We start from the raw sequence: 21,585 nt of genomic DNA, 5'->3' as shown, positions 1-21,585 counted from the left end.
TGGCGGGGATTTAAAGGGCCCCGGAGCTCCAGCCACCACTACTGCCCCGGGGCCCTTTAAATCCCTGCCGCAGCCCCGCCGCCGCTGCCGAGGGCTTTATATTGCCCTCTCAGAAAGCCGGTCCTGGTATGGCACATAGGCTCTTACCTGTACTCCATACCAGGGCGTACCGGCTTACTTTCACCTCTGGCTGACAGCTTGTGCCACACGCTCTCAAAGAAACTGCGGAACCACCTGATCAACATCCTCTACAGCAAACAGGGAAAGATTAAGAATGAGTTCTCAAAACTGGATACTCTCATAAAAAACCAACCTTCCACACAAACTTCCTCGTAGCTGGACTTTACAAAAACTAGACAAACCATTTACAACATACACTTTGCTTCTCTACAAAAGAAAAAGGACACTAGCCACTGAATGCATCCGATGAAGTGAGCTGTAGCTCCCGAAAGCTTATGCTCAAATAAATTTGTTAGTCTCTGAGGTGCCACAAGTACTCCTTTTCTTTTTGCCCAAGTCTGTGGCAGAGCAAGAAATTGAACGTGGGTCTCCCAAGTTCTAGGCTAACACCTGAACCAGCCTTTCATCTGGTTCAGAGATGTTCCATTCCAGAAAGCATCTGTCTGACGGATACCTTCTAATCTCTTGAACCAGTCATTTCTCCAATCATTCTTCATCACCAGAATGTTCCCTAGCATCTGTGGCTTGGTTTATATGACTAGCACCAGTCTCTCATAGGACATCTGAATCCTCAGTGAGACACTTTCCTCTGTATTTAAACACATACTTGTTCTTTTACAAACCCAAGTGTTGCTTAGAGTGTCCTTACGTGGGATTTGGACATCCTGTTGAGATGACCATTTGAAAATTGGTCCATCAGTGAAAATGTTTTATGCATGCTATGTTTTATATTGAGCATGTCATTATGGCAGAAGACGTGCAATATGCAGACAGCTGGAGAACTGTACGTGAACCCTGGAATTAATTATTCACAGGCAAGAACAAATAATAACTATACCAATACATTTTCCATAGTTTTGCAAATAGAAAGTTGTGGAGATGGTTATTCATTTTCAGTTGACATCCATTTAACCTAATCATAGGGTCAAGTTCCAGACTGTGATTTGTGTTTGTGTTGAAACATTCCTTGAATGTATAAACCAATAGAAGCAGTGGGTTTTTCTCATATTTGGGTTCAGTAGTTGAGCTGAGGTAACACTAAGCAAGAAGGTTTCTTTCTGATTTCAATGGCCAAACTTAAGGTCTGATCTTATTCCCTTTAAAGTCAAAGACTGAACTTTCATTGATTTCACATAGATGCAAAATTCAGGTACCTAGCTTATGCACCTAAGAAGGAAATACAAACATAACTCTGAACGATAAGACAATTGTGTTCTTCAGGACAATGGAATTTCCTCTGGGATTCTTAGATACATTCATTGTCAAAGGGACCAGTGCATCAGAAATAAAAAGCTCTCTGAAGAAGTGCTTAAGCTCTAGGGATAAACTGGAGTATTCCCCTATGTTAGTACTGTAGCATTTATATATTCATTTAGCATTGTGTTTTGTGTGCTTCCTTGCTCATCAGTGGTTTTACTGTGATCTTTTCTTTCTTTGGTTTTCAGCTGGTTAATAATCCACTGGCAAGTCAAGCAGCAGCGGCTGCAGCAGCAGCAGCCATGGGCTCAATAGCAAGCTCACAGGCCTTTGGCAATGCACTCTCCAGTCTTCAGGGGGTCACAGGTCAGCTAGTCACTAATGCACAAGGACAGGTGAGTGGAAGATGGAGAAAACAGTGAATTCTTATGGCAGATTGATCTTTGGATAAAAATGAATTTCTTTTGCACGACAGCAATTTGTAAGTGCACATATTGAGGATAAATAAATAATGTTTACCAGGAAAGGTAAGAAATAGAAATGTTTAGGACCGGGGGAAGGGGGTTGTTAGAATGGGGAATTTGTTTTTTAAACTGCAAATGGTTTAGCTTTTGCTTTTATAATACAATCTTGGGAAGAGATAACAAGAATGTAACAATGTGGTATTTTAAGTGTGCAGATTGTTGCTGAGTCTTGATTTGCTAATTCAAGAACCTGATAATTCTCACCAAAAAAACAACAGCAGCCTCTCCCCACTTCTAAGCACAGATTTAATAACAGAAATCTATACTGGAGTCTTACAGTACTAAGACTGCATTATTTTTTATAATAAATTAAATTTATAATAAAATAAATTTTTAAAATAAATTAACAAAGCATATTTTGTAATGCAGTATCTTTGATTTAGTATGCTTATTTGTTCATTGTTTATTAAATCACAAAATGTAGCAACCTGTAATGGATCTGCCAGTCATTAGTGCAAATTCAAGAGGCTCTGTTGTCTTTTAAAAGCCTTTTAATACTGTGTTTTAAACACGATAATTTGTAGATTTTTGAGATTCTAAATGGGAAGTTTCATCATATCATGCTTATCCACAGAGTTTCTTATTTGTCTTAACTGAAGCTGATATCACTCTGGTCCTGCTATAGACCCCAGTTCAGAAAGGTATGCGCCTAACTTTAAGCACATGAGTGATCCCATTGACTTCAGGTTCTTAAGTACCTTCCTGAATCATGATCTCTGACTGACTCTATTCTATCGTCTGTCAGTAACAAAAGTAATGTGACTGTTTGTTTCACTGAAAATAATATTATAAAAGATTCATTATAATAAGTGTAATAATATTGTTTAAGATTAATACTGCTAACTTGGTACTCCTATACCAAAAAACATACCTGTTATTAGAATAGATACAACTAAAATGAAAAATTCAAGCTGATGACAGACACTTCAGGAGATGTTTGATGGACTGGTACAGCCCTGGATATCAGTAATTATAAAGTTTCATTCTACAGTTTTTGACTTATAATTCAAAAAAGCACAAATTATAAGTTCTTCTTTTCTTCTGCATAATTTTGTGTCACTGAGTTTTTTTACTAGAGACAAAGGTTACATTTTTTTCTGATCAGTAAAACAATACAAAACAAAAACAGTATCCTCAAACTTTATGGGGATTTTTTTTTTTACATAAAACATAAACAAAGATGCATCCTGAGCTTCAGTCTCCCCATCTAAGTCCCAGAAAAAATGCTGACCTTGTTATATTTACTGGGTGGGTACAGAATTGTTCCATCACTACCCCGAGGGTTGAACGATGGAGCTTGTCAAAGTGAGGCCTTATCTAATGAATCATCTTATCGCAGGTGCACACCACACATATTAAAGGAGGATTGTATGAACAATGTGCCCTCTACAATAACCTTTCAATGTCTACTTTAACCCTTGTTTCAATCCCTTTTCATCAAGGGATCATTTTATGCAGCCAGCTTTAAATGGAGGCTCTCAAAGGCCTATTAAGATTTCTGGAGGCATGGGGTATTGGTATGGAAGAAAAGTTGGTTATAATACCTATAATTCATAGTCAGATCACCTCCATCTAGAAGGCTTGCTTCTTTATATCTGTGCTCCAGAAATAGTGCATATCGTTCTCTCACAAGAGACACTTGGCTCCTAAGATGTAAATTGCAAGAGTTGAAGATATACATTCATGCCAGTTTTTCAGTAGTTTTTCCTTACATGTTCTCTCCAGAAAACATGTAAGCGAAATATATACGTAAGTCGGGTGCTTAATGAATTAGTATTATGAATATACCAGTGAATGAAACTATGGTCAATTGGGCCAGGGTACTGCTAGTTATTGTACAGGTAAAGTAAAATCCAATAACTCCACAGGTTTCAGCGAAAGAGAGGGGCTCTGAAAAAAAGAGACTCTTTCTCTATTGTTAAATAAAAGTACGGTGTCTTTCTGTCTATTCAGCTCTCTGGGGCAGAGACTGTTTTTTTGGTGTGTGTCAGTAGAGTGCTTAGCACAGTAGGGCTTTGGTTCATGGCTCCCAGGCACCATCACAATGTAAATAAATAATAATAATGACAATAATAATACAAATAATAAGAGTTTTCTATAGCAGCCATCTCTATAATAGTCTATGGCTTATAGTATGCTTTTGATGCTATCCGTCCACGTAACAGACATATCGCATTTTAGTCTGAGGAGTTCTGTCGAGTCTGCCCTTGCCAATTAATACAATTCTAGCAAAGCACCAAAAATGGTGGGTCTGATTTTTAAAACTGAATCCATAAGTGAGTCGTGGGTTTGGGTACCTCTGCTTTTTTGGGTGCTCGAGCTGAGACCCTTTAAGGGGGTCTGACTTTCAAAAAGTCCTGAGCGCTTGCCCTCCGAAAATCAGGCTCCTTCAAAGAATCTCTAGTTTGGAACCACAGATCACTAGTCATCTCTGAAAAGTTATGTTCAGGTGATTTACCATTTGTACGCGCAAACATTTGAATTGCAGACCCCTTCTTTTTTAGGTCTTGTATAATTGTCTGTCTGTTGACTAAATATATGGTGATCCTTAATCCCTTGTAACACAGTGACATAATATAGGTCAAATCTGAAATCCTATTGCAAATCTAGCTGAAATTGCTTTTTGGGTGACATATGACTTGACCTTCAACTCCAACCATTTTTATGTTCGGAGTGTCCAGATTATACAAGTGTGACAACATTTTATGTAGCAAATTTGTATTGATTTAATTTTGGAATTTAAAAATGACGGTATGATTTCTTTTCTTATGTCACTACTACTCATTTGAGAAGCCTGGGTTTTTCACAACCAAGATATCAGAAGAGATCTTATCAGTTAGATAACAAATTTACATCACCTGATTAGTTTATCATGTAAGTGGAAAAGTCTATGTTAATTGTCTGTATTCACAGGCAAATTAGGTTATTCTGTCTTCAAAGTTAAGAAGCCCATTTGTACAACTTGCGCTTGGAATTATTTCAGATGCAGAAAAATAGACTATTTTTTTACTCTGTTGCACGTAGAAGAAATCATAGAAATTTTATGTTTTAACTGTTGGTATTAATATTTTGGAAGGACGTAATGCCTATTGAATCGCTAGCTTTTAAATCACTACAGATTCGAAAGCATGCTTTATGGTGATGGTTACTACAAAGGCTACCCTCAGCCCAGTTTTCTACTTGACTATAATATACAGCCATATTCTACCCTCAATTACACTCATGCAATCCTGTTGACTTCAGCAGGATTTACATGGGTTTGAAGTGAGGGTGCAATGCAGCTTAGGAAATGCAGTCATTTTATAAAAAGGGCAAGACCTTCTGAAGAAGAAAAATACTCATTTTGTCAACCTGAGGGATTGTAAAATAGAAATGACACCACAGAGTGGAAGAACATAGCATGTTAAAAAAGTGAAATCTAATCATATTATAAAATTCTGTTGTGCTGAGGAGAGAACAAAACCACCTAATTTTCCTTTTTTGATATTAATGTGAAAATAATGTCAGTGTTAATATACATGAATAATGAACATGTTAATTATACAGTGGATTTAAAGAATGATATCAGTATCATTTAAGAATATCATCTAAAGAACTCAATCTACACTGAACATGTACCGAACTCCCTGGATATGAAAACCTTCTACATATAGAGAACCTTTGGTGCAATCCACAGAGGTTAACATACATAACTATCTGTAGAATTTTTAATCTGCAATTAGCTTGCAAAACTAAACAGAAAGAATGGCATTGTTGATCCAATTCAATAATAGATGTACATTGGTTCTCATTATTCTGATGAGAGGGCACACATTTGCTCTTTGAGCTTCTTGATAGTAAATGGTGCTAATGAGGCCTGATGGATTCTCTGCTCCTAACAAGGCTCTCAGCAGTGAGAGTGATTACAATGGAGATAGATTTGATGGGATGTGCTCGCTTTTGTAGTGTCTCAGCTGCTGACACTCTGAGACATAATCAGGTCACAGAGCCGGTCACAGCCATCAGCGAAAGCCATAGCTCTATCCCTCATTATTAAAGGGCATTATTCAGTTCCAGGCCTTCACAATACAGCCAAGGGCCCCTCTTTTTTTTTTTTTTTTTTTTTTTTTAAGCATCAGGTCTCAAATACAAGGGTTAATAAAATAATACTTCATCAGCTAAAAAAAGTAATAAATTAAAGAAATGGCAATAAAGCATTCCCTTTCAAATTCATTGAAGAGTTGCAATTAAATAAGCTGGGGAATTTTCATCACCCTGTGCAATATATGGTACAATGTAATATGTCATGAGCAATAAAAACTGGGGACAGGATTGCAGAGTAGGATTGTGACTCTCTTTGTCAATTGATTTGCTAAATACTAAAGTATCTCCCAATCAAAAAGAAATCTCTCTCAATGCATCCACTTTTTATGCATGTATTTTTGTTATTCTCATGTTCTTTTGTAACTCTTCTTTTCCTTGGTGTGACAAGCACTTTCCTGTAAACTAAGTTTTCAAGTGACATTTTTGATGGCTCTCTTGTCTTCTTGAAAGTTTGGGGATAGTATAGGCATCAAATTAATGTGTTTAGTCCAAAACTGGATTATAAATGATAAGGCACAATGTTATAACTGTTCTCTTTCTGTAAGAACATACAATGCCCATCTTTTGAAGAATGCAATATCTGCAGCAAGATATGCTACAAGGTAATTGCAGCATTTTATTCCTATTCTAGAGATATGCCCTATGGGTGCCTCTAAACCATAGAACGTGTTTATGCGAAGAAGTTGCACCAGCTTAATCTGAGGTGTGATTTCAAACCAGTTTAGTTAAACTGGTGCAAAAGTCCAAGTGGGCATTCTTGTTTTGGTTTAAATCAGGCTTATTTTGGTTTGGTTTACGTTGATTAAGCTAAAGTGAAATAAGCCACTCTTAAATCAAAATAAGTATGTCCACACAGCAGTTTGAACTGGTTTAAAATTAAATTAAAATAATGTAACTTAACATCTGTGAGTAGACAAAACTTGAATGACTAATGCATATATTTTTCTTGGTAAACAATACCTTATTTGTTCATCTCGTTCATGCCTGAAAAACGATACAAAGGATTTTTCTATTCTCTTACCTATAGAGCATGATGCAACCAGCCAGTGAACAGGTGTGCAAGGGCCTGGTGAAAATGACAGTCCTTGTGCTTACATCAGTGCAAGGCCTATGCAATGCTAGCACTTTTAGTATCACTAGCTATCTCAAGGAAGTTTGGAAGAAGCTATGCCATGGCCCAGCTTCTGTTCTGCACCAGCCAGCAGAGCTCATTGGCTGTGGAGGGGAGTGAGTGCATGTTCCATTTCCTTATGGGGTTTAACAGTGGACGTATATTTGTTACCCTACAGGGAGTTCTGGAGCCACAGTGTCTGTGTGAGCTAAAATGCCTGTCAGAGCTGCCTCTGAGGCCTTGCAATTCACACCACTCTCCATATCTGCCAGTGTCTTATTCTGGGTCCATACTAGACTTTTTTCTTTAAAATTTCCCACTGTGGCTGCCACCACTGGAGCTGCACAGCTGGTAGCAAAGACGGGAACACTCATGTCCGCTAGCCACCAATGTTTTAACCACCATGTTATCTAACACTGCTCACAGCCATCTAAACAATGGGGATCAAAACACGGGCAGCCTTGTCTAGGCTACCATTACCACTGGCTGATTTGCACTGGTGAACATTCTGCTATCATTAGGACTTAGGGCCATTCCCTGGGAAGCCCACTGCCAGAATACTCTATTTCAAAAGACCTTCAGATTGGCAGACTGGAGCTGCATGCTCTTTTTTTCCCCCTCCAAATTTGACTGGACTGCGGATTTACAACTCTTGGACACTACGGGTGTGGGGGGAAAGAAGGGGTTTGGTATCTTTCTCTGACTGTGTTCTCGGGCAGAAAAGAGGCACATCCTGTTAAGAAAGGTCAACAGAAAGGAAAGAATTGCTCCATTGGCTTCTCCTCCCCATAGCTATGCAATGAAAGGAGCTGTTTGTTTCATTATCTCCCTAGTGAATTTGTATGTTAAAGGAATATTTGTTTGTTTGTGGAATAATATGTTTGCTGGTTTTTTTACTGTTATCCTGCCTCAATTTTAAAAGAACACAGAGCAGGAAATTGTAGAAATGTTAATATATATTGGCAAGATCCTTACCTTGAAGTCAGTGGGGCTATGCCAATTTACAGCAGCTGTGTATCTGGCCAGTCTACTTTGGACTTCTGCATCATTAAAATGTAGTTTGAAAAAAAATTACCATCCTCAAAACAAAGGAACAATTTCAGATAAGCCAATAGAAACAGAAAGACATTTCAGAGTCACAGATATCCCATATTTCAGGGAAAAGATTCTAACTTCCTCACAAGAAAAGAAAAAAGATTCAGAAAAGGGAAGAAAAATTCAGAAGGGCGCTATCCACCACCACCACTACAACTCAGCATGTTTGGATACCCATTCACTCTGCGGAAGAGGCCTGCTTTAAAGAGGAGGCTGCAACTCTTTGCTCCAAAACCTCATAGAATCATAGAATATCAGGGTTGGAAGGGACCCCTGAAGGTCATCAAGTCCAACCCCCTGCTCGAAGCAGGACCAATTCCCAGTTAAATCATCCCAGCCAGGGCTTTGTCAAGCCTGACCTTAAAAACCTCTAAGGAAGGAGATTCTACCACCTCCCTAGGTAACGCATTCCAGTGTTTCACCACCCTCTTAGTGAAAAAGTTTTTCCTAATATCCAATCTAAACCTCCCCCACTGCAACTTGAGACCATTACTCCTCGTTCTGTCATCTGCTACCATTGAGAACAGTCTAGAGCCATCCTCTTTGGAACCCCCTTTCAGGTAGTTGAAAGCAGCTATCAAATCCCCCCTCATTCTTCTCTTCTGCAGGCTAAACAATCCCAGCTCCCTCAGCCTCTCCTCATAAGTCATGTGTTCTAGACCCCTAATCATTTTTGTTGCCCTTCGCTGGACTCTCTCCAATTTATCCACATCCTTCTTGTAGTGTGGGGCCCAAAACTGGACACAGTACTCCAGATGAGGCCTCACCAATGTCGAATAGAGGGGAACGATCACGTCCCTCGATCTGCTCGCTATGCCCCTACTTATACATCCCAAAATGCCATTGGCCTTCTTGGCAACAAGGGCACACTGCTGACTCATATCCAGCTTCTCGTCCACTGTCACCCCTAGGTCCTTTTCCGCAGAACTGCTGCCTAGCCATTCGGTCCCTAGTCTGTAGCGGTGCATTGGGTTCTTCCGTCCTAAGTGCAGGACCCTGCACTTATCCTTATTGAACCTCATCAGATTTCTTTTGGCCCAATCCTCCAATTTGTCTAGGTCCTTCTGTATCCTATCCCTCCCCTCCAGCGTATCTACCACTCCTCCCAGTTTAGTATCAGAGAAGTAGGTGTTACAGATAAATCAGATCAGATACTGAGGTGAATGCAAACATATTTCCCAGAGCAGATTCTTCTCGCTCTCAAAGAAGGCTAAGAAGAAGGAGCTGATATGGGAAGCTAAATCACACATACTGCCACTTAGGAGCTACAGAGGGAATACCGTTGGAAGAGAAGTTACACAGAACCTACTGAATAATTTTGTGAAGACCCAAAAGATATGGACAGGTCAGAGCAGTACTGGGCCTCGGGTCAAGTCTCTAAATAGATTTACAAAGGATGGTAAAGGTGCATATGGAGACCTCTACTGACATGAAAGTAGTCAGTATTTATACACTCCTATCCAGAAGTGCCCTTTACATTTCCTTAATACTCATCTTACATCGGTATAAAATCTGGCCTTTTGGATTTATTACCTATGGCCTGGGTCCTTACTAAGGTGCTTGTAGTTGTGGGATAACATTTTCAAAAGTGTCTGTGTTTCCTTTGCAAAAGAGGCATAGGGTTCATCTACATAGCAAAAAAAGAAAAAGAAAAAATCTTGCAGCAACAAGTCTCAGAGCCCAGGTGAATTGACTCGGGCTCCCGGGGCTCTCACTGCAGGGCTAAAAATAGATGTTCAAGCTCGGGCTACAGTCTTAGACACCCAGTAAGGCATGAGAGACTCGTGAGTCCAAATATCTACTTTCAGCCCACACCAGGAGCCCCACAAGCCCAAGTCAGTTGGCCCCTGTTCTGAGACTCGCTGCTATGGGGGCTTTTTTGCTGTGTTGACATAACCTTAGGGACTTGGCAGCCTATGTTCCACTGACTTTCAATGAGAGAGGGGCTCTTAAGTGCCTGAATCACATAGGCACTTTTAAAAATTGTGTCCCTGATCTAATGAGTAGTATCTCTCTCTCAAGTAGAAGATACAGTACACATCTATCCCTTCCTCAGTGAGCTGCTAATTTGAGTTTACTCAGAGGGGAAGACGAGACCAGCTACCTGCTTGACTTTCCTATCAGTATTGTAACACAATCCTATCTCAAAGAATAAGCTATTCAGCATCTTTGAGGGGTAATAATTATGGTAAAGAGAACATTTTCATATTTAGGAAAGACATGCCAAACCCATATCAACCATTCAGATGGTTCTGAGATCACCAAGGTCATATTCAGAGGTCAGTTTAAAGGTCTCAGTGAGACTGCTGGGAATTCATGTCTCTTTGTGTCCACCCCATAACATGCAAAACCACTTGAAGTGTGGTACATCATCTTAGCCTTTCAGAGGTGGCTGCCCCTATAATGTCCAAGAAAGTCTTCCCCCAAAAAAAGGTGAAGATGAAAGTATAAACCATGGATACATGCATATTGCAAGGGGAAATGCTTATATGACAGAGTGACTCAGAGTCAGTGGTTATTCAAGGAGGCATAGAGCATAAATTGACTCGTGTTTGTGAACATTTCACTGGCACTTGAAAACAAAAAGGATGAGACACAAAACAGGCAAACCCTGAGTGACAGAGAACACAACAGTAATGGCATACATTACAGTCAAGAGGGAATGAAATCTTGGCTCCACAGAAAAGCAGCCCAACTGATGAACTTGGAAGAGAAAAACCTTTCATCCCTGAAAGCTCTTCATGTTAAAGGAGAGGAAAACTGCAGCGGCAGTTGGCTGAGTCACACTATGGTAAGTCAGAGAGAACTGAGTTTTTTTATTATGTAGCATTTATAGTGATAACTCAGCACCTGGCGACCCTAGTTATGGACCTATTGACTTCTAACTGAAACACCATGACAGGAATTCTTCTCCAATAGGATTTGTGAGCTGTGGTCGTAGATCCAGAAATGGCCCAGAGAATTCCTCTACGCCTTTCAACTTTTCCACTTCTGTTAAAAGTTGTATAGAACATTCAAGCAGAAAAAGCTGAAGTCATCCTGGTTGCTCTGTACGTCAATGGGCATTGGATCAGACCCTTAAAGAGTAGGCGTTTGTCTTTTCTTTGATAGGAAAACGTAATAGTCATTGTTAGCAAAGGGAGTTTTGTGTGCATGTGTATGCAAACAGAGTACGTACCAAAGTGAAAAATGGATTTAAAAATAACTTAGTTGACGCTATTCAAGGTATCTAATTTTTAAAGGACCTTTTCACTGAAATTTGCATTTTATGCATTAATTTAAATAAATATTATCTCTAGGATAGAAAATGAATGTATGACTAGTCATATGACAATGGCAAAGAATCACAGAAAGAGTCTCTTTCTTTAGACACAACATGGATTTTATTAAAATAAAGAAAACAGTAGAATCCCTTAAACTACTCTCTTGCTCTCTCTGCTTCACTTGTGGACATTCTACACAGAACCTTCTCCAGTCATCCCTCCTGCCTGACTTCCTGCTGCATATTTAAGGAAACAATACACACATCCTGCCAGTTTAAAAATCCACTTCTCAAGAAATAATTTAACACCAAGACACGACGCACCCAGTAGCCAAATAAACATTCATTTTCATTTTTGATGCTTCAAATACTCTGACAGACAACTTCTAAAATAAATGGTTTGTTTTAGAGGTGGGATGTGTCATATTAGCATCCATCCAACAGATAAGAAAAGAAAAATAGATCAGAGAGTGATTGGGACATCAGGGAGACAGTTCTAGCAGGAGATGAGAGAGGCCTGGTACAAGTTATAATGTTAAAAGAAATAGCTAGCAATCATGAAAGAAATTGTATAAATAGGTCATTGCAGCCCAACTGGAAAAAAAAAGTTTAATTTTAACTGGTTAGTCAGAGTCTCCAGAGGCCTGATTCTCTCTCCCCAATCCTTGCAGGATAAGTATATTAAGCCATGATGCAGCTTATTTGATGCAATGGATGGCTAGATGGACAGGATGAAAGTGAGAAGCAGGTGATATCAGACTCACATAATGCGGTCGTGTGGGTCCAGAGCAGGAAGCAGCACCCATTTGGCATATGGTGTTAGTGTGGGGTTGCCAATTTAGGTTGAATGTATTCCTGGAGGTTTTATTACATGACATAAAGATTAATCTTTGATTCCTGGAGACTCTGGGACAATCCTGGAGGGTTGGCAACCCTATGATAGTACCGTCAGACAGATCCCATCAAATTAGATATCCTCGTCCTTGCTTTCATTCCAAATTTCTCCTCTTCTCTCCCACTCGATCGCTTTATTACTTTGATTACTAGGTACCCTTTCTTTAATCTTTTCTGTCTTTGCTTTTGTTAGTTCCTTCTTTAAGCAGAAGAGGAAAGCCTTGTGCACATTTAAAGATGAATGGATACCCAGCCTTCTGCTAAAGTATTTCTCAGTGACATTTGGGGTTTCAAAACATGCTGATCAGTGCCAGATTAAAGAATTATAGGGTTTTGTGCGCATTGGCAATTAGGGGCCCTCCTGTCTTCCTTGTCCTGAGGGGTGGAAGGCCCTGAGTGGACGCGGAGTGGAGGGAAGGTTGGAGTGTAAGCCCACAGTACACTCACCCCAGCACAGCTCCAGTCCTGCAGGGGTGGCCCGGCTCCCTGCTCCAGTCCATGGGCTCTCACCACAGCATGCAGGCAGGATTTCCCCACCTCCTTCCTGGCCCTGGGTTGTTTCTTGTTGTTTTTTGGGGAGCTGGGGCAGATAGACAGCATTCCCCCTAAGTGGTTCAGGGGGGAGGGGTGTGGGAGAGGCATGAAGATGGGTGCCACATGAAAGTGCACAAAGACACGCTGGCTAATCCAGGCCTGATCCACTTCCTCTCTCTACCATCCTCCCCATCAGCCTCTGCCTTCAACTTTTCCCTAAGCTGTAACATAACATATGTGCACTCACACACATACCTGTTATCTAGCTTTCAGGGTCAGTTTCAGGGGCCAGGAGGAAACACTGCAATGATCAGGACTCTCAGGTGAATGAAAGATAGACACAGGGGTAGAGTCCTGTATCTTTATAAACTCTATAATTTATCAATAGGGAGGAGTGCTATATACCCATCTCCTCTCACTTAGCTGGGTCCATTGCAGAGTTAAATGAACCATTAGAACCATAAACTCAGGCTAGACTCTGTTCATAAAATCAAAGTTTAAGGCCAGAAGGGACCACAAGATTATCCAGTCTGACCTCCTGTATATCACAGGCCATCCAATGCACACAGCAGTGCACATTAAACACAATAACTGCTAGGGCTCAGCTGCCTTCTGAATCTTCTCTTCCTCCCCCTGCCATAAAGCGAGTAGACCATACCAAGCAGGACCTTGGTCTGCAAACACATCAGGTCCCCCCTTCTCCTTACAGACACAAGGTCCACTAGCAAAATCCCAGCCTCATTTACCTTAAGGAGATGGTCCTTTTAGCTTTTATCTGCACTGGACACGAACCGCAAGTTGTGGTAAACAAAACCTTCCTATATTATTTCCTAACGTTCTCCTTCTAGTCCTTTTTCTCTAACTGTGCCTCCACAATGAAATTATTTACAGATTATCAGTTGAAAAAACAGTTACATAGTTTAAAATGGCTTGATTGCCCACAGACACAAATCTAAATCTTAATAAATGCTTGTCTATAAGCAGCTAGATAGTGCCTTAACTCACTGCACCATCTATCCTTTCACTGCTAGAAACCACCACCCAGTTTGGTACAATTGGCAGGCTCTGAACAAGATGACCAGGACTGGAATACTTAACTGGTCAAGAAAATTGAGGTTCATTAGCAGAACTGTGTGAGGAAGATTGCACAGCTCCTGCCCACAGCACGCTTGCTCTGACTTGTACTCCGTTAGCCTCTCAAATTTATTAACATCAAATTCTCTGCCCTCTCCAAAATTTTGACTTGATGTTTCAATTTTTAGTAGTTTAAATTTGATCTCATAGCATTTTATAATAGTGAACTGTGCATTTTGATTCTTCTCATGCTATTTGTTTTATATTTATAATCTCTCACACAATTATTGTAATTTACAATGAAACCTTATATATTTGTGATTAGTCTGTCTTGTTGTCTAGCAATACACGTTCCACAGCATGATCATACCTGCAGATGAGCCCTCCCCTTCACATATATTTGTGTCTGTGCGTGTGTGTATAAACACACACATACTCTCACTTCATCTCTGTATTATGTACATCCATATCTACACATACATGTATATGTATATGTTTTAAATTTATGTATGTATCTTTGTGTGTGTATATATAGATATAGGTATACATATATGGGTAGGGTCGATATAAATAGAGAAGAATTGACTAGTGATGCTATAAACAAAGTAATATAAATTCTCATAAACAAATGTCATTTTTGTGGACATTCTTTAAAGCAAGATTCATTGCAATACACCTGGCTGCAGTGAAAATCTTAAGGGATATCTGCATGCACACCCACATACTGTCTTCTGTTTCTCACACATTTGCATCTACTTTCTCATTTTGGACAGAGGATAGCAGCACATTGGATGGTGAGAAATTTTGGCCAGTCAGCAGAGAAAGCTCCTTATGAAAAATGTTGCTGTATCTTTAATATCTATGTACAACACACCACATTTAGTCTTTAAGATTTCTTCTGAAAGAGTCTCACAACATAAGGTGTATGGTACTCAGTTTATCAGCATTAAATAGATGATGAAAACCCTACCAGGATTGTAACTTGTGTCTTTAGGGGAGTCTAATTTAGGGGTCACTGAAAAATTTCAGAAGTTGCAATTCTGGCCACATGTTTTTTGTCGAAATTTCAAAAAAAGGACATTTTTGCAAAAATTTTAGCCTGCTTTTTAACCGGCTCTAGTCAAATTATGTCAAACCTGATGCTTAGGCTGCTACACTATATATGTTGTTCGTAAACAAATCTGTTAGGTTTGAACAATGTTTTATTTTTGTCTATCATATACAGGCATAAAAGCCAGAGTTGTCCCTATGGGAAAGTTCTTACTCAACAGTATAGTGTGTCCAGTATTTCTGAAACAAAAATCACATGAGTAAATGTACTACAACAATTCCCTTTTTTCTGAATACAGATGAAAACGTAGGTAAAATATTATTGAGTCAAGCTCAAATTCTTATAACCAGATCTGTTGATGGAAAGGGTAGCTGGTATATAGCATTTACTGTGGAAAGTAGCACCCAGAGCTCCCTCCTGCCTTTTATTTCTTCTTAAAAATCATATGCAGTGAAAAGACAGAGCAAACATGAATGATGCATGCCTGATTCACTAAATCACTATAGTCTTTGGCAGCTACATAAAGGTAAAAATGTTTAAATTGGCATTATACTATCCAGAAAATGATGCAAAAGGAGCCCTCAAAGAATACAGAGGAAGGGGAGATAAATAAGCATCATGTCAAGAAGGCAATTTCTCTCACTGAGTTTGTACAGAACATGGACATTTGACTTCCAAGAGATGCTTAGTGATTCTTTCTTATAAATCTTCAGTCTAGAATCATTCCTGAGCATTTAAAATAATATCAACAAAATTAGTTCTTAAGAGCTTTTTAAGTTATATCCTTCCCAGGGAAATGTGTCAAGATATTACCATCCCAGTTGAAGTCATTCAATGGAAGAATCACTGTTTCCGTGTTTATAAGTATATTAGATAATGGTGAGCAAACTGGTTTTGTTTTGTCCATAAGTTGAACAGAAGTTGCACCCTCGTGAACCTTTCTTGAGATGTGAGGGGGTTTATTTTGTTTTAGCAGTGACTTGCAAAGGGAAAAAAAAGTGTTTTGCTGATGAATAAAGAAGGCCTAAGTGTTTAAATAAAGAAATAAATCTGCAAAAAAAAAAAAGAGGAGTACTTGTGGCACCTTAGAGACTAACCAATTTATTTGCGCATAAGCTTTCGTTAGCACATAGAAATTCACATCATGGGTAACATTTTTCAGAAGGGCCTAAGTGACTTGGGGAGCCTAACGCCTAATCTGGAAAATTATTTTGGATTTAGTGCTGAAGTCATTTTTTTAAATGGGACTTGGATGCTTTTGAAATTTTTACCGTTGGGCTCATAAGTCATTCAGATTTTTTTGAGAATCGTACTCTTTGTCCACTCCAGTTTTCCTGAAAGTCTGTATGGATGACTAGAGCACTAGCAGGATTACAAGATCCAAAGTACCAAGGAACTGAAAGCCGAGCAACTAAAAAGTGGAGTGATACTTACTCAGACTTTTAAAAAATGATGGATTCTCTTTGGATTTGGTGTAATTTTGTTAATGCCAACTTATCTCAAACACCTGGATAAGCAGCTAGGGGGAAATTTTCTGCTCAAGATTCAACACCTCTGACCCTGCACTTAAGGTCTGAGAAATTGTTCCACCCATTATCTGGTCTCCAAAGAAGATCATTAGTAAAATAGAGAAGACAAGACGTGATATGCCTGAGATTTCTGTGATTAAAAACAAGTCAGCATTTAAAATAAAAAACTGAGGCCAAACATTAAGAAACAGAAAAGGGCACAATCCTTTATTTTCGTAGATCACCTTTTAAATTTCTTTTGTGTGGTAGCCATGTTAGTCTGTATCAGCAAAAAACAATGAGGGCACAAGTATGCCTCGGGTTTTTTTTTTAAATTTCTGTGCATCTCTGCTCTTTTTTGTTTTAGATAGGACAAGAAAGGGGAAGTACTGAAATTTTGGAAAGGGCTGGTTTCACTATATTTCCAGCATAGTTGAAATCAGCAAGTACTAGAGATTTCATGGGAGAGTCTTGGCACGTAAAATTTCCATCCCAATAAAATACACCACAAGTATTACCAATACTTGAAGAAGATGGAACAAATCCTTTTATTATGTTTCTTGTCATTTATGGCAGGACAGTATACGCATCCTGTAACTTAGGGCCAAATTCTCTGCTTGTGTAAATGAGTGAGGTCAATAGAACTCCACTCATTTATACCAGCAGAGAGTTTGGCCCTTAATACATTATGGTATTAATAGCCATTCAGAAAAACTGTAATGAATGATGTGGCCTTTTTGCTAAGACAAAGAACATGATCCAGTACTCTTCGATGTCACATTGATTTCACTGGCTCTTACTATGTTATCATTATAATAAGTAGGGCTGGGATTTTCAATAGGACCTAAGGAGTTAAGCGCCCAATTCCCACCGACTTGGATGCCAAACTGCCCTTTGTACTGCCTGGCAACTGTATCCCGTCCTCAGTTGATTCACTCTAATGGGCATTTTCTTCAACTCTAACAACGAATACCTGCTGATCCCCTGACCTTGCCTGGCACACAACAATTTGGTTTACTCTTAAGCATTTGGTTTATACGCATTTGCAAACAAAATCAAACCTTCAGAAGGGGAGATCGGAGATAAGGAGTTTCAATAGTTTTGCTACCTTAGTTATCTCATGTGGCTCAGAACAGAATCTCAAACATGATAAAAAAACACTGTAACTTTATATTTTGTCTTATGAGCATCTGAAGAAGGGGAGGGGAAGGCAAGTATCTAAGAGAGTGTGAGTGGTTTGAAAGGCTGCACCCAGCTCTCTTTACCTGCATCTGTATTTAAAAAAAAATAAAGAAATAAAAGCCATGATGGTCATGGATAAGAGTGCAGATTCTTCACCTATGAAAAGGGTGATGCAATTTTTATGGGATAAACTCATCAGCATAATTCTAATGAGTTATGGTCTTTGTTGTGAGAAATGAGAAATCCTGTGGTCTCGCCCTAAAGAACATTAAAAAAACATTACTGGCAGGAAATTGAAAAAGTAATATGTGTTTGAATAATATGACAACTTTTTTCTGATAGTGCAGATAGATAAATGTCACATACAAGTTGCAAAATACATTTAATTTTGCCACTACAATGGCTATGCTCTTCATAAAATATATATAAATCAGCTTTGATTTGTAAAACCCGATTGTGATAAACAAATGGATATTGGATAACATTCTGTTTTTTAGACCCCTATTTCTTTGTCAAGGTTCTTTGTTGTTTACACTTCTTTAAACCTTCATTTCTGATCTGAGCACCTCAGGTGGTAAATCTTATGCAGGCTGGAGTTGGATGGTCTCCCCTTTTAATGTGAGAAATACTTTACTGTTTGGGGTTCTCACCTCCTAATTCCCACTGATTTCAGTAATAGTTGTACTTCCTCATCATCTCTCAATATAAGGGCATGTATGAGAAACTCACATGGCTGTTTATAGTAGGCTGGAATGGGGTTGGGAATCCTAGTAGATAGGGAACATTTGCTTTTAAAAAATGTCCCTACTGGGCAGTGAACTTCAAATCTGGGTATGTATCCTGCATTTCTTGAGCACCAGAAAGATTCTCTTGACATCAGTGTTAAAGTAAATGGATTTTTGGGTACTCAAGGAAAGTACTTGGACCGTAAGCTCTTTGGGACTATCTCTTTGTTCTGTGTTTGTACAGCACCTTGAACAATGGGATTTTAGTTCATTACAGGGGCTTCTACATGCTACTACAATACAAATAATAATACTAATAAAGCAATGAAAGAGTGGGCCCTAAAGATTGAAACCCAAACACAAGTATCCAGAAACTTAATTAAGGCTTCCAGAAACTGCCATTCTGTTGCACTCAAATGTACACTGAAGAATAGGGTAAACTTAATTACCTCATTTAAAATCCTACTCTCTTAACACATGAGTCATACCTTTGGCTTCAATGGGACAGCTCACCTGAATAATGCAAGTAGTATTTAACCAAGTATAATAAGGAAAAGGAGAAATACTCTCCAAATTCCTCAAACTTCAGTTGAAATTGAAACCTAGTTCTAGACAAGGCAAAAGAAAAATCTTATAAAAATTAGCACTATTTTTGGACACTAAGTAGAAAAGGGCACATTATTGACTCAGCAATGTTGTTTCTGTAGCGATGGAGGAAAGGCCTACAATTTGGTTGATTTATCTTATTTTAATGCTTACTTTATTAATCTATTACATCAGAGGTCCCCAAACTGTGGGGTGTGCTCTCCTAGGGGGCCATGGAGGAACATTCAGGGGAGCACGTCTGGGGCCTAGGCCAGCCCCCATGGGGGACTGGGAGGGAGGGCCACCCAGCTCTGCTCCTGACCCCAGCCCCAGCTGACCGCCCAGGGCCCCAGTTCACAGTCCCATGCCTTCATGACCTCGGCCCCAGCTGCCAGCCTTAGTCCCCAGTCAAGGCTCTGCTTCCAGCCCCGTTCCCACCCCCAGCTATGGCCCCAGCCTTGGCCCCTTTACCCCTGTCCATGTCCCCCACTCCTGGAGCACCCTGGATCCAAGGGGAGTGGGAGCAGAGACATTAGTAAGGGGGGCATAAGGTAAAATGTTCGGGGACCACTGTATTACATGGTGCACTTAGACAAAATGAGATTTTCACTCTTCAAAAGCAATAAGCCTGATTCTGAGAAGTGGGCTCCAATTTTGATGTCACATTTTTATGCCTTCAGGTAACCAATGGCTGATCACAATACTTAAACATCCAACTATCTCATCTGCAGGCACATGCAGGTAGCTGGATGTGTCAGTGCTCACACAATTAAGTGAGGGCACAAAAATCACAGAAGGCCTAGTTGAGGAGCTTCTGAAAATCAGGGCCAATATGTTTTTGGTCAAAACTTGACTTCCTCTGCAAAAATAATGAAAAAACGCATGCAAAAATTGAGATCTGAGAGCATGAATAATTGACTGAGGTATAATGTTATATTGTATTATATCTACATTGAAAAAGATTCTGATCTCACCAATAAGAAAAGGAGGACTTGTGGCACCTTAGAGACTAACCAATTTATTAGAGCATAAGCTTTCGTGAGCTACAGCTCACTTCCTCAGATGCATCTGAGGAAGTGAGCTGTAGCTCACGAAAGCTTATGCTCTAATAAATTGGTTAGTCTCTAAGGTGCCACAAGTCCTCCTTTTCTTTTTGCGAATACAGACTAACACGGCTGTTACTCTGAGATCTCACCAATGTCAGTTTTACCCAGTCTAACTCCATTTGCGTCAATGCATTTACTCATGATTTACATTCGATACAAGTGAAATCAGAAATAGGCCTGATGACTTTCAACATACTGGCTTCTTCCCTTGGAGGCTTGTCAGTTTCCTTGAGCTATGAAATTTCCCTGGTAGATGTTTGCTACTAAAGGGCAGCATAATCATCGCTCTGTTAGTATAAGGAAATGGGTGTTGTAAAAGACTCTTAGGATCTCAATTATTTAGTCTGCTTCATGCTGTTAAAGTCTAGGCCAGTTTTATTTCTCTCATATTTTGAAAACCAAAGAGCACCTTGCATTTCAGAGCCAAATATGTTTGCATATGATTTCACCTCAGTGAAGGAAATAAGACAGAGGATTCTGGCTTGAAACAAAGAATTATTGGTTGTAATTATTTTTATATTCCTTGCTAACTTCACTGACACATTTATTTTTGGATACTGTATTATGGTGGTAATTAATTGCCCTTTTTTCTCTCTAGCCTCTTCCTCAAAGTTATTGGCAACATTTCTAGATCTTTACATATTCAAAGCATCAAAGACCTCTCATCTTATAATGCATTTTACTGTGAGCTGGTTTTTGAGCAGGCAGAAATATTGATAGTTTTCTAAGAGTCGTTAAAGCATCCTGCTGTAGCTTAGAAGTGAGCAGACTACATGACTTGTGAAGTTGGAAATCTACTCTTAGACATAATTAAAATGTTCTGTACATGAATTGCAATGAGGTAGGACTGTGGTAATTTGCACTACGCTCATCCTCATGCCTCATAATTCACAAACACATACACACAGTGGTTTGTCCCCACTTCTGAGCTGAGATTTAGCATCAGATACTTTAGTGAAGTTTCATATTATTAAGACTTCAGTACTTTTATAAAATATACTACAGAATATTAATTAGTTTTCTACTAATTAAAACAAAATTATTTTTGTCAAATAAGTGAACAAAGTGCATTTTCAGTTGCATTATCCTGTTTTTATGTTGCTTTTGTTCTCTTAGGGCCAGAGTATTCCATTTTTACTCAGGTTGATTGTACCCTTACTCCACAAATAGCCCTATTGATTTCAGTGGAACTACTCACAAACTGAAGTCCTACTCAGCCTGAGTTAAGGAAGAAGAATCTGGACCTTATTTGCTAATTTTTAAATTTCAGTAAATCACAAACAGTCACACAGTCACCAGTGTAGTACCTTGTTCTGCATGAATAAGGCCCAGATCCTTAAAATTTCTTAGGCACTTATCTCCCATTGATATTAGTTAAGCACCTAAATGCCTGTGAAGTCCTGACCATTATTTCACTGGTATCACTTGCTGAGTAAGGACCGATGCAACATGAGTAAGAATGACTGAATCTGTC

At 39.3% G+C, this 21,585-nt stretch overlaps 1 protein-coding gene across 1 annotated transcript in view; it reads left to right on the top strand.

Annotated features, from left to right (window-relative positions):
- The window catches only part of POU6F2 (POU class 6 homeobox 2), a 371,569-nt gene that overhangs the window by 303,323 nt on the left and 46,661 nt on the right, over window positions 1-21,585 (top strand). Inside the window, exon 6 of the mRNA XM_073329486.1 lies at window positions 1,626-1,772. Within this exon, the coding sequence (XP_073185587.1) occupies window positions 1,626-1,772 (147 nt within the window). The remainder of the gene's footprint in view (window positions 1-1,625; window positions 1,773-21,585) is intronic.

This window comes from Lepidochelys kempii, chromosome 2, assembly GCF_965140265.1.
Source record: "Lepidochelys kempii isolate rLepKem1 chromosome 2, rLepKem1.hap2, whole genome shotgun sequence".
Taxonomy (NCBI): Eukaryota; Metazoa; Chordata; order Testudines; family Cheloniidae; genus Lepidochelys; species Lepidochelys kempii.
The sequence above is the reverse complement of the archived record's forward strand: the minus strand, read 5'-3'. Positions and strand labels throughout refer to the sequence as shown.